We start from the raw sequence: 14530 nt of genomic DNA, 5'->3' as shown, positions 1-14530 counted from the left end.
GGATAGACAGAGTGGGTGGGGAAAAAAACAGAAAAAGAGAGACAGAAAGAGAATAGAGACAGAGATGATAAAGGGAAATAAGGTTAGAGGAAAAATGCATAGTAACTGTATACTGATATATATACATATATATTTGTATATATATATATCTATAACTAAAAAAATTTTATTACAAGTTTCTCTAGTAAAGGACTCATTTCTCAGATATATAGAAAATATAAGGAAATATAAGGAAGGATATATAGAAGATATAAGGGAAAAAAAGCCATTCTTTTTCATTGATAAATGGTCAAAAAATATGAACAGTTTTCAGACAAAGGAATCAAAGCTATCTTTAGTCATCCAATCACTTTTAAAATCACTATTGATAAAAGAAATGCTAATTACAACCCACATCTATCAAATTGCCTAATATGATAGAAAAGGAAAATTACAAATGTTGAAGGGGAAGGGTAAATTGATAAAATTGTTTAATGATTCGGCCATTCTGAAGAACAATTTGGAACTATATCCCAAGGGTTATAAAACCATGCATACTTTTGACCAGGCAGTACCACTACTAGGTCTGTATCCTAAAGAAATAAAAAACAAAAAGGTAAAGCGTCCATATATGCAAAAATATTTATGGCAGCTTTTTTAGTGATGGGAAAGAATTAGAAACTGAGGGGCTGTTTATCAATTGGGGAATGGCTGAACAGGTTATTATATATTATTGTGATGGAATAATATTTTGTTATAAGAAATGATGAACAGGATGCTCTCAGAAAAACTTGGAAAGATATATGTGAACTGAGGCAAAGTGAAATGAGCAGAACCAAGAGAGCATGGTATACAATAACAGCAATATTGTATGATGATCAACTGAGAAGGAATTAGTTATTCTTAGCAATGCAATGATCCAAGATAATTTTGAAGGACTGGTGATGAAATATGCTAACCATCTCCATAGAAGGGAGGGAATCTTAATTTAAATCAAAGCAAACTTTTTCTTTTTTTTTTTTTGTCTATTTTCTGTCACAATGTGACTAACACGGAGATATGTTTTGCATAATTTCATATGTATAACATTTTAAATTGCTTGCCTTCTCAATGAGGGGGGTATGGAAGTGGTGGGGGAAAAGAATATGGAATTCAAAATTAAAAAAAATAATAAATGTTAGAAATTGTTTTACATATAATTAGGGGAATTATGACATCAAAAATAACTTTGACATAATTTTTTCTCTGAATATCAAGAAAGAAAAAAATAAGTTATTAGAAGAAATTAAAATACTGAAGCAAGACAAACAAGCTCTTGAAGTGGACTTGGAAAAAACGAAGAAAGAGAGAGACCTTGCTAAAGATCAGATTATTTATACTTCAGGTAAAACCTTAAATAGATTTTTGTTTACTTAGATACTTGAATAATGCATTAGAAATTTTATTCCTTAAGATGCTGCCAACCCCTAACCCTATCATAGGCTACTCTGGCTGAAAATAGCTTTGTTGACCAAAAAAAAAAAAAAAGAAAGAAAGAAAGAAAGACAGAAAGAAAGAAAGAAAGAAAAAAAGAAAGAAAGAAAGAAAGAATATCATTAATAAATCATCACTGAGTCCTAATATAACACAATTCTGCTGATTGTCCATTTACAACAGTTTTCATAAGGAAATAAAATATTTTCTACTATTTCATATAATATGTTTTTATAGACTCCATTAACAATTTTGAGTCAAGTATTGTCTTTATGATAAAATTTTTGAAATTGCACCTCTTTTTTCAAGCAGATGGATACATTTCAGTGTTTTGAGCCAGGCATAATCACAGAGTAAAATAATAATGACAAGTATATTCCATTTGTTTTTTATTAGCTCCTATTTTATCATAGGGAATGGTACCTTTTGTGATAAATGATGGATGGGCCTCTGTTCAAAATGACATTTTCCAAATTTTACCATAAGACCATAAGATATATTAAATAATATATATATGTATATATTATTTAATATGTTACTCCTTCAATACCATTTCCTTAGTATAAATGTTTTTGGCATTGAGCAAACGTATTAATGACCATGCTCTTTAAAATTCTGATTTCCTCCATTATAAGAATCTTAAAATGATATTCATAACTAATCTTTGATTTGATCCTATTAGCCAAGAAGGAAACATGTTTATTTGGCCTCCTACTATCATATATCATGAATTGTTCTTAACGTAGTTCTTCACATTAAATGTTTTCTAAAAGACATCTTGGAGACAATTTTTTGGAAGATTTCACGTAACTTATTTCTAAGTGGCAGAGTTCAGCTTTCAACTTATTTTTTCATAAGAGCAGGAATGTTATCATCTTATTTGTTGTTTCTTCTAAAAAATGCATTTTATCCCACCTGAATTTCTTGTTTTTCTTAGGTTTTCCTTCACCACAATAATAATCTTATTCAGCTTTACCCTGACACAATATTTAGTCTGATTCTACGGTTTTGTGCTCTGAGTTTCCCTTCTTGGAATTATAAGTAAACTTGTTTTTAGTGATAATTGATTAATAACATTATCCGGGTCATTAGAATAATTATCCCTATAAGTCTTTATCATTCCTTTCTGAGTTTCATTAAAGCTTTCCATCAAGCCCTTTGTCATGGAGATGATATACAATTGTCTTTTAGGTGATTGACTGAGATGTTATTCTTAAGTATTTCAATATCTCCATGAGGAAATCAAGCCCTTTTAAAATCAGGTTCTCCAAAAGGAATCCCTATCCCAAAAATACAAAAATAAGGATTTGACCATTTTGTAAATGCCATTAAGAGGACATTTCTGTTATTTCTGGATGTCTCGTAGTATAATCTGTTATCCATTCAAATGCATCTAGGAAGTGAACCTATTTTATTGCCCAAATTATCCCATCCCTAATATCAGGAACACTATTAATAGTGGAACTCTTGTTTGATATCTGTTCTTTGCATTCAATATGTGTCACAGCATCTGTATTATTCTAAATCACTGGACTCTGAGTAATAACTACTTTTTTTATTTGCCAGTCTCTAGGTGAGCTTACAATATGCATTAAAGAGCCATTTATAGCTATAATTTAAGATATTTGGATAATTCTAAGCCTTATAAGAAACTATGTGGTTTGTGTATTGTCCTAAATAAGCATTTATCCATATGTTATACATGAAGAAACTAAGGCTCAAATGTAAAAGAAAAAAAAAATACTTGTACTATTTAGTCAAGTTTATGAAATCTAAGATTTAGAAAGGACCTTAGAGTCCCCATAGCCTAACCCCATTACCACCATCACCACCTGACTAAAATTGGCCTCTCCAACACTACTAAACTCTGCAGAGAGACCTCCAGGGAAGTCTTATTACTTCCATTACTGCCTGAAATAACTCAGCTTACTTTGGAATAGCTATAATTGTCAGGAAGTTTTCTGTTACATCAAGCCTACATCTACCTTTCTGAAACTCAAACCCATTTTTCCAGCTCTTCTTCCTGTAAGTAAACAGAACAACTTCAATTCTTCTACAGTATAGCCCTTCAGATTTTTTCTACCCATTATTATAACTCCCTAAGCTTTTTCTTTTCCAGCCATATCCTCCTGTCAGTCCTCTCATGCTATGATCTCCAATCCCTTAAAGATCTTTGTTCCCTTCATTGGAATATAATCTTGATTCTAACTATATAAGATTTTATATTTATAATCCAAATCAAATGTTCCAATTTGTGGTGTGATTAGTAATCGATTTCTAGCAAGATCACTACTTCCTTCCTAGATATTCTGCTTCACCTATTGCAGCTTAAGATAGCATTAGATACTCTTGTTATTGCTACAGCATTATCACTTCATACTAATCTTTTCAGTCTAGTAAAATACCAAGACCTGATTTAAAGTAAGAACTTAACCAGTACTTGTTAAATGATTGGCATATACAGAAAATAGATCACATTGGAAGAAAAGCCTTTAAGGTGACATTTGCTCCATTGACTCAAATGGGGTTTTTTTGATTGTTAAAAAGCTATACACACAGTACTCTTATGTTTTTTTATGTTTTTAAGTTACTTTATGACTAAATGTGTGATCTCTTATAAAGTGTTATTTGTGAAAGCCTTTCTCATAGTTTGAACAAGCATATATTCAATATATCTGCAAATTATTCCTCTAAGGATTTTGTAAAGTTTAGAAATAAAGCGATCATTTAGGCCAGTTCTAGTACAGGCTTCCTGTATGGTGGATACTTGATCTAAGCCCCTACCAGTCTTCCCATCTTTGTCAGTTCTGGTGTCTTTCCTACCTCCTTAGGAAGCATAGCGTTGACCATAATATTTCATTCCAAAAGTGATAACTCTTTTGGAGTCATTGAGAAAAAAGCCTTATTAAAGAAATCTTGACAAAATCTTTCCATTTCTCATTTGTTTGAGCTCCTTTCTTCAATTTCATTGTAAATACTCTTGAATGATCTGACTTAATTGAATCTCTCACCAAGTTTTCTTTAGACTTTTTTCCTTCTACTGTTTCTCAACCTTTTTTACGGATCTAGCAGTGCTCATCATTTTCTGCCATCCATTTCCATGAAAGTTTTCAAATGAGTTTTTATTCTAAACTGCTGTTATTCTTGATTATACAGAGAGCTGACTATCCCATAGGTAATCATTTGTTACCTATTTGTTACAATATAATTGGTTTGATTTTTACAAATCTATTTATTGTTCTCTATGATTTGTTCCTCCCTATTCTCTTTTGGAAAAAAAAATACACATGGTCTGTAGGCTTTGGCTTCACTCATTTTTTATTCCTGAACTAACTCTCCCATAGTTAATTGTTTGTTATTCCTGAACAAGGTTTTCCAGAATATTTTTTGCTCTCTCCCCATTCCTATCTTTCTTTTGAAATGGCTTAGTTCTGAAGTAAAAGGTTGATTTCTTGAAGGATCTTTTAAACTCCTACCAAATTTCTTCACTTCTTCCCTTCTATAAGAGACATTAATCTGTAAGCTGCAATTATCCTCATAGGAGTCTTTTGAAAATGCTTTTCATGATTACTGCAATACCAGATGACTAATAATTCCATTAAAAAGTTTTTTCTTGCCACTGGGACCCAGGATAAAATGAATCCTTTCATATCCTTTATTTGCCTTCTAAGAAGAATCTGTGAGCAATCATTTCATTTAACTCTCTCTTCCTTTTCTCTTTTGGTTTTATTTAAAACAAGGATAGAGATCACCAACTTAAACAAGAATTTCACAAAACTTTGTTAAAACTATATACTTATCCTTTGTCCACTTCCCTCCCCTTCCAACATTCTACTTCCAATTAACACGCAAATGGGATAGTCACATGGAACTGAATGCCATTTTGTGTTGTGATATGGAAGCCACCTGCCAGTGATTGCTGGAGGTTTAACTAAGACCTGTACAATGGATCTCTTCATGTGAGAGATTGATGATGATACAAGGAGATTGAGAGGCAGTTGCATTCTCTAACCTCTTAATTGAGAGGCAGTTGCATTGTCTGACCTCTCTCCTCTTCCCTCTTGCCTCCAATTTATTTCATTCCCAATCCACAAGGAACATCTTCAAAGGCTGCTTTGCAACTCCTTCAGATGTTATAATTTACAGCTATGGAGGCTGTTGGAGAATTGACCTGCTCCTTCACTTAAGCGTGGTCTTTAACAATTCCCTATTTTTTGTTTTATGTATATTTCCCCCACACACATATCATGGTCAGTAAGTTTGTGCATATGCTGTTATCTGAGTCAGCACACTGAGGAATGCAGCCAGCACTATCTTTTCTAAATGGTTTCAGGGTGAAATACTATAGCAGGTGTTAATCTTGTGAGGTGTCATGAAGCCAAACTTTTAAACATAGAAAAGGACTAGAGTCAGAACAGGCATTTAAGTCTCTCATCACTCTCCTGGCTTGGCCCTTTGATGTGTTGGCCCATTTAATTATCCTGACTAAAAAATCTTATCAGGTCTCTTTTCCCTTTCCTTCCCCACGGGTAACCGAAGGAACTCTGGAAGGATCCTACTCACAAACAGCTCTCAGACGCTGCTGCTGCTACTACTTCTTGTAATTCTTGTGCTTCTTATGCCCCACATTGGGCACTGTATGTTATGGAACCAGAGCCAACTGTCAGTGGCTGCTGAAGGTCTAACTCAGACCTGTAGAATGGATCTCTTCATGTGAGAGGAGGAGGAGGAGGAAGAAGAAAGAGGGGGAAGGAAGAGGAAGAGGAGGAGGAGGAGGAGGAGGAGGAGGAGGATATAAGGAGACTCAGAGGCAGTTTCCTTCTCTGATCTCTCTCCTCTTCCCTCCAATTTATTTCATTCCCCATCCACAAGGAACATCTATGTCAGCAAAAGCTGCTTTGCAACTCCTTCAGATGTTATGATTCACAGTTGTGGAGGCTCTAGGAGAATTGACATGCCTCTTCACTTAGGCATGGTCTTTAACAATATTGTATTTTTCCTTATTTCATGGATTACTCTGGCTAAAGAATTTATCCCTAAATCATTAACATACTGATAATGAATTTCTCTGAACAAGGATTCTTATTCACAGTTTTTATTCTTCCTTTCTAAGCTCCAGGCCATTCTAGCCAGAAAACCAAATTGAAGAAAAATAATACTTAAATTATCATTCATCCTGTTTTCATTATTTCATTATTCATTATCATCATCACATCTAATCAAGTTAGTAATCCTATCAGACTCACTCATCCTTATCTCTCAGTTCCTCAACTTATTCATTTTTCATGACTTATGCTTCTTGTCACACAGTTACACAGAAAGATGGGATCATATCCTTGATCTTTAATATCACAAATGTTCATTTTCATGTTTTTGAACTCTGCTGATTACAATCTATTGTTATCCCACCTTTCCCTCTACTTTGCAATCTCAAACGCTATTTTTTATCTTCACTGCAACTCTTCCAATCCCTACATCTTTAAGTTCCTTTCCAATTCACTACTATCTGCTCTCTTCCTCCCTTCCCTTTCTGATTCCAGAAGAAGGTGGATATATTGACAAGCTAGGATTAATTCAGAGGATAATTGCTAGGATTGTGGAGGAGGCACTTGAGACACTTCACATTCTACCATGTTATGAATTGATAATGATTATACTGGAGAAGACAACGCTTTATTGGGGGGACATCTTATATATTTAAGGAATCATTATTTAAAAGAATGTATCGAAATTTCCTGCTTGGCTTCAAAAGCCAATATCATATACCATATACCAAGATAAGATCAAAATGGGTTCATGATCTAGGCATAAAGAATGAGATTATAAATAAATTAGAAGAAAATAGGATAGTTTACCTCTCAGACTTGTGGAGGAGGAAGGAATTTGTGACCAAAGAAGAACTAGAGATCATTATTAATCACAAAATAGAAAATTTTGATTATTTCAAATTGAAAAACTTTTGTACAAATAAAACTAATGTAGACAAGATTAGAAGGGAAACAATAAACTGGGAAAACATTTTTACAGCCAAAGGTTCTGATAAAGGCCTCATTTCCAAAATATATAGAGAATTGAATCTAATGTATAAGAAATCAAGCCATTCTCCAATTGATAAATGGTCAAAGGATATGAACAGACAATTTTCAGATGAAGAAATTGAAATTATTTCTAGCCATATGAAAAGATGCTCCGAGTCATTATTAATCAGAGAAATGTAAATTAAGACAACTCTGAGATACCACTACACATCTGTCAGATTGGCTAGGATAACAGGAAAAGAGATGTGGGGGGATGTGGGAAAACTGGAACACTGATGCACTGTTGGTGGAATTGTGAATACATCCAGCCATTCTGGAGAGCGATTTGGAACAATGCTCAAAAAATTATCAAACTGTGTATACCTTTGATCTAGCAATGTTACTACTGGGCTTATATCCCAAAGAGATTTAAAGAAGGGAAAGGAACTTATATGTGCAAAAATATTTGTGACAGCCCTCTTTGTAGCGTCCAGAAACTGGAAACTGAGTGGATGCCCCTCAATTGGAGAATGGCTGAATAAATTGTGGTATATGAATGTTATGGAATATTATTGTTCTGTAAGAAATGATCAGCAAGAGGATTTCAGAAAGGCCTGGAGAGACTTAGATTAACTGATGCCGAGTGAAATGAGCAGGACCAGGAGATCATTATATACTTTAACAACAATACTATATGATAATCAATTCTGATGGAAGTGGCCCTCTTCAACAATGAGATGAGCCAAATCAGATCCAATAGAGCAGTAATGAACTGAACCAGCTACATCCAACGAAAGAACTCTGGGAAATTAGTGTGAACTACAATATAGCATTTCCAATCCCTTTGTTTTTGTCCGCTTGCATTTTTTATTGCCTTCACAGGTTAATTATACATTATTTCAAAATCTGATTCTTCTTGTGCAGCAAAATAACTGTATAGATATGTGTACATATATTGTATTTAACATATATTTTAATATATTTAACATGTACTGGTCTACCTGCCATCTGAGGGAGGGAGTGGGGAGAAGGAGGAGAAAAATTGGAACAAAAGGTTTGGCAATTGTCAATGCTGAAAAAAATTACCCATGCATATATCTTGTAAATAAAAAGCTACATAAAAAATAATTTAAAAAATAAAAATGAAGAAAATAGGTTTGTTACTCCCAAGCTGGAAGTGCAACAGCTTCCTTCTCCACTGTGTTTGACCAGAAACCTTGACCTGCTCATTTCTCATCTAGGAACTAGTTCATCTTTCTGAAGGTAGCTTAGTAGCTTCTCAGTGCTGACCACAGTGGTTCCAGACTTAATGTGGACAACTGATTGCCCTTACCCCTTTTGCAGTTCAGAACTCCCAAATACAAACTATCTTATCAATTTAAGCTTCCCTAATAGCATAGATTATAAGCATATAGAATTTGTTTTACAGGACTATGCATTTGTTATGAGGGTTTATTTTTTCAGTTGTTTAAGGGAAGGCAGAGATAAGAAATGTGTCTGAAAACAAATTTTGTGAGAATTCAAGAAATAGATAATGAACCCTTGCTGTAGGCAGATATCTGTTTAGGAAAGCCCACATAATCTTTGAGGTTCTCTCCAATTTGTTAGATTCTGCTATTCTGTCTTTTGTATTTTAAAATGTTCCACTGTGTTTAGGAGTGTTTTATTTTATAGGTGAGAAATCACATGAGATAAAGCTCATAGAAGAGACTCACAAACAAGAAATCGGTCGCTTGCAGAAGAGATTACAGTGGTATGCAGAAAATCAGGAACTTTTGGATAAAGATGCTATTCGGCTTAGAGAGGCAAATGAAGAAATTGAGAAACTCAAATTCCAGGTAGTATTTATACTAATTTAGTTTGCTTCTATAGCAATTCTAATATATTATTTTTCTCTGACTCCTCAATTTGTAATAAGTAGTTTTTCATGCCTGGATATAATCATATATTGCTAAGTATGAAAAAGATTTTTGTGTTTATCTCAAATCTTTGATTCTTAATTCAAGTGATATATACATTATAGAAGAGCACAAGTCTTAGTTGTAGTAATGTTCGCTTTTGCAAAACAATGCACTAATATTTGATTGTTCTAATACAAAAACTAAGGGCAGAGGGATGAAAGAGGAAGATAGGAAAGAGACTTTTCCCAAATGCTTCCCTTGACAGCTCTCACCCCTCTCCTTTCATCTTCGCTCTCACTTTCCTCTCTTCCCTTCCCCCTTCTTTTTTCATCCTTCTTCTCTTTCCTTTCCTCTTCTCTCCTCTCCTTTTCTTTTTCCCTCTCCTCTCGTCTCCTCACGCTCCCCCATATTTATCTTTTTCTCTCCTTCCCGCTGTGCCTCCAAAATTTTTTCAATTTCATCCCAAACCCTAAGTCTTATACTTCCAGGAATCTGATAACTATCCCTAAGCATATCCCACTAAATATTTCTATATGTTAAGAACTGAATTGTCATTTTTATTGTACAACTAGTCCTTCCTCTAAACATCTTCTATTTTTGTGGATCTTGTGATGATCCTTCTAATTACCCAGAGTTAACAGCCCTGTTCTTTAACTATTCTTCACCCTACACCCATATCTCGCCATCCAGTGTCAAGTTTTGTTGATTGCAATTCCACCATAGCTTACAAATCTGTGTACTTTCCTCCCTTTTTCATTATCACCACTGCAATTTAGTCTCCAGTCACATTTTAGCAGTACTTTTGTAATAGTCTTCTCACTTAGATTCCTACTACCACTTTCTCCCCTCCTAAATTTCATCTTTCATCATGTTTTCTATTTAGCCTAATATATTTTTTTGATCTCCTTGCCTTTATTTATATTCTTGTCTTGAAGCAGACTCTTTCCTCCCTTCCATGACTAAATGAATTCCTTTCCTTTCTTCAGTCTTAAAAACAGGTTCCACCCTTTTTATTGAGCTCCCTAATTCCTTAGCAGAAGATGATCTCTCCCCCATTGAATTCCCCATGACACTTTGATGGGGCTCTTTTATTGTCAATCTATGAGATAGATAGATAGATAGATTTATTTATGGTCAACTATGTGATATATATTTATATATTTATTTTCCTTATTGGATTACAAGTCCTTATTTCTAGTTTCATCATTGAATTCTCAGGGCTTACTACAATGCATTGTGCATTGTAGACACATAAATGTTTGTTGAATTAAATTGCTATCTAGTCCATTCACCACCAGCAAAGAAAAAAAGCAGGCAATTTCCAGGACTGATCGCCTATTGAAACCAGCTGAAGTGTTCTTCCATGGGCTACACATCATATGCATATTTTACATATTAACAAAACTCTCTTTTCATTATGTTATTTTCTTGTGGTTAAACAGGTTGAGAAACTGAAAACAGAAGCTGGGAATCAGTCTGCACAACAGAAGTCACGTCTGAAAGACAGAGCAGTTGATGCTAAAAAGATTCAGGATCTTGAACGACAAGTACGTATTAGATTTGATTTCATATTAAAAATATTTTTTAACTAATGTAATTTTTTTGGCTCTCTGAGGAAAAATAATTTTGTTTTCCTTTGGAAAACACTAATGATATTATTTTACATCTATAATTTTCATTGGTATATTTTAACGTGGCTCTCTATATGGTTAAAATATTTATGGCATAGAATTTAAGAAAACATAACAAAGTAGTGAAATATATTTGTAGTGTCTATGTGTGTATATATATGCAATTAACACAAAAATATGAAATCAAGTATAATTCTCCAATGGGTAAGTGGTCAGTGGATATAAACAACTCATAAATAGAATTGTATACTGTTAACAACCACATAAAGATTGTTCCAAATTACTAATAATAAGAGAAATACATATTTTAAAATCTCTTGAGGGGTTTCACCTCATACCCAGCAAATTAGCAAAGATGGCAAAAGAAAGAGATATTCAATATTCGATATTGGATATACTATTTTAAGACAGATAAATGAATAAACTGTAGGTTGAGCTACAAATTCATCTACCCTGTTTTAAAAAGAAGTTTAAAATAATATTTAAAAGTGATGACTAAAGAGTCCATATTCCTTGATCTGTATATTCCACTGTGAAATGTATATGCCAAGAAGGTCAAAGACAGACAGTTTTCATATACACCTTAGTACTTATGGTACCACTTTGTAGTAACAAAAATAAATAGGTTCTTTGTTGGAATCTTTACAAACTGCTAACTCATTAGAGTTGATAGATTATTGATCTGATCTTACAAGATGTTTTGGGCCAGAACCTGAAACAAGGTACTAAATAGAACTAATTAATACAATGCTTGTGTTTAACACCTTTACTCATTGGAGTTCACAAGTATGGGAGAGTCACAAAGTAAACTTTGTAACTTTGTGAATTCACACCTCCCTTGAAGCTCTTAGGGCCAGAGAGCTCTATGGGAGAAAACCCATAATCCCTCTCTCTTGCATCCCACAATTCCTCTCTCTCGAATAAATAGAGCTTCAAAGGGGCCAGTCAGGAGAGTTTTCAGAGGAAGAAGCTACGAGTCAAGAGTTTGGCAGAAGATTGAAAAGGCTCTCTCAGAGGCAAGACAGATTCAACTTGGTGCTGGCTCTGGAGGCTGAAGAAAGCAGAGGCAGAAGCAAAGGACAATCTGCAAGAGCTCTTGGAACCAAGCAGAGAGATAAGCCTCAACTAACCAGGCTATTTTGGAAGGAGAAAATAAATGTTTGTATTTTTACCAGCTGGCTGCATTTGGGGTAATTATTGATCTGAACTGATACTAAGGCTGCCTCCAAGAAAACCTCCCCGAGAAACCTACCTTCTCCTAGAGAGAACCATCATATTTTTTATATTTTAAAGAAGAAAAAAAACCAACATTTTGGCGCCCAACGTGGGGCTGATTCAGATCCAGATCCAGTGGAAAAGCCTCTGATCCTGATCCAGTAGAAAAAACTCTTCAACCCAGAAATTTGAGTGAGTACAACAAAGAAATTTTGTTAAAAGAGTTAAAATAGAATTTCAGCTAAGATGGGACAGATGTTTAGAAAACAGCCTTCTGTTTCTGTTCAAGGAAAATGCTAAGAGAGTTTTGTCAAAGTTATGGAAAGCCAAGGTTTAATTATAATTTTACAGCAGATCACTGAACTTTTACAAACTATAAAGCACATATGTCCTTGTTTCTCTCTGGAAAAGGAATTGGATCTAGCCGAATGGCAATTAGTAGGAGAGGATCTTTGTCAATTCTATAATAAAAATGGGCTTAATTCAATTTCCAAAGACATACTTAATACATACAATTTAATACAATTGGCTATAAGAAGTTATTTAAGTGTTAGAATGAAGAAAAAGAAAGTGCAGGAGGAAGAAGTGCCAACTTTACTAGGTGAAAAGGAAGACGAATCAGGTGAGAATGGAGTTAATTCCAATTCTGAATATGATACTTCACAGCAGGAGGAATTAGATCATTCCACATCTCATGACCCTCCCCCCTCAATTAACCCTTCCTGGGTGGAGGAAGAAGGGGGAGAGAAAGAGGCAGAAACACAAGCATTGTATTAATTAGTTCTACTTAGTACTTTGTTTCAAGTTCTGGCCCAAAACATCTTCTTATAAGATCAGATCAATAATCTATCAACTCTAATGAGTTAGCAGTTTATAAGGATTCCAACAGTTCTTATATTTGGAATCACCATAAGAAGTGACTAATAAATGGAGAACTCAGAAAAGCATAGGAAAACCTATATGAATTGTGAGGTGAGATAAGTAGACCAAGAAATCATATTCACAGTACCTACAGTCATCTAAATCAGGGATTCTTAAACTTTTCCCACTCGCAACTCCTTGTTGCCCAAGAAAATGTTATACTCTCCCATCTCAAATCTGAGCTGAGGGATTTCTAGCAGCATTTGTGCATGCTCATTGCAAAGTGTGCATGTTCTGGTGTTCAGAACCAAGAATATAGTGAAGTTGCGTAATGCAGTACAGACAAGTGTTGCCAAAAACACTTCAGATTCATTATGTGCTTGATTTGGAATTAATTTTTGGTCATTGCTCTCTGACACTTTTTACTGTTGCCAAATTTTTTGTGACTCTTTCCCCCCCACATTCACTTTCATGATCCCATAGGGGCTTTGACCCACAGTTTAACAAGCTGTGATCTAAATAAGAACCACAAAAACGTAATAGAATGCTATGTTTTAAATGTAATATAATGATCATATTTGATCTAATGAATAGCTTTAATTACTAACTCCCCTCTTGTAATCTGTGATCTTTTTCCTCACTAATTCCCCCTCCTTTTTTCTCATCTATAATCCATCCTTTCTTTTTCTTTTTTCTTTCTCTCTTTTTCCCTCTCCCACTCCTTCTTCCATCACATACCAAACTCCCATCTCCTATCTTCCTCACTTCAACAAATAAACTCTCTTTATTCCTTAAAGATTCAGCTCAAGCATTATATATATATATATATATAAGTTTTTTGTGACCACCACTAACCCCACCTGCTTATGTCCACCTTCCTAAACTTTTACTACTTTTTATTTATTTAGATTTATTTTCTTTATATTATTTCTGTGTTTATACAGTGTGTCCCAAAAGCCTTAGTGCAATTTTAAATTTTGTAACTACATTATTTATTATTGCCATTTGTATCAAGACTTTTGGGATACTTTGTATAAGTAATTTTCTTTCCCATTAAAATGTAAATTCATTGAAAGTAGGGATTGTTTATTTTTTTTAAATTTGTATTCCTAGCACACATCATAGTGCTTATCACACAGTAAATGCTTAATAAATTATTGTCAATTGATTAATTGATTGATTAGAGCCCTGGAAGGCTTTGGATGGTGAAACATACTATCAGACACAGTTAATGTGTTGGTTAATTTTTCTGAACTGCTTCTTTTTTTTTTTTTAATTTTTATTTAATAATTACTTTATATTGACACTCGTTTCTGTTCCGATTTTTTTTTTCCCTCCCTCCCTCCACCCCCTCCCCTAGATGGCAAGCAGTCCTTTATATGTTGGATATGTTGCAGTATATCCTAGATACAATATATGTTTGCAGAACCGAACAGTTCTCTTGTTGCATAGG

General features: G+C 34.1%; 1 protein-coding gene across 1 annotated transcript in view; it reads left to right on the top strand.

Moving 5' to 3' along the window:
* The window catches only part of CEP162 (centrosomal protein 162), a 128099-nt gene that overhangs the window by 85106 nt on the left and 28463 nt on the right, over positions 1-14530 (top strand). Inside the window, exons 19-21 of the mRNA XM_051997340.1 lie at positions 1237-1363; positions 9144-9307; positions 10813-10917. Coding sequence (XP_051853300.1) covers positions 1237-1363; positions 9144-9307; positions 10813-10917 — 396 coding nt within the window. The remainder of the gene's footprint in view (positions 1-1236; positions 1364-9143; positions 9308-10812; positions 10918-14530) is intronic.

The sequence above is a fragment of the Antechinus flavipes genome, chromosome 4 (assembly GCF_016432865.1).
Source record: "Antechinus flavipes isolate AdamAnt ecotype Samford, QLD, Australia chromosome 4, AdamAnt_v2, whole genome shotgun sequence".
NCBI lineage: Eukaryota > Metazoa > Chordata > Mammalia > Dasyuromorphia > Dasyuridae > Antechinus > Antechinus flavipes.
This window is presented reverse-complemented; position numbering and strand designations above follow the sequence as displayed.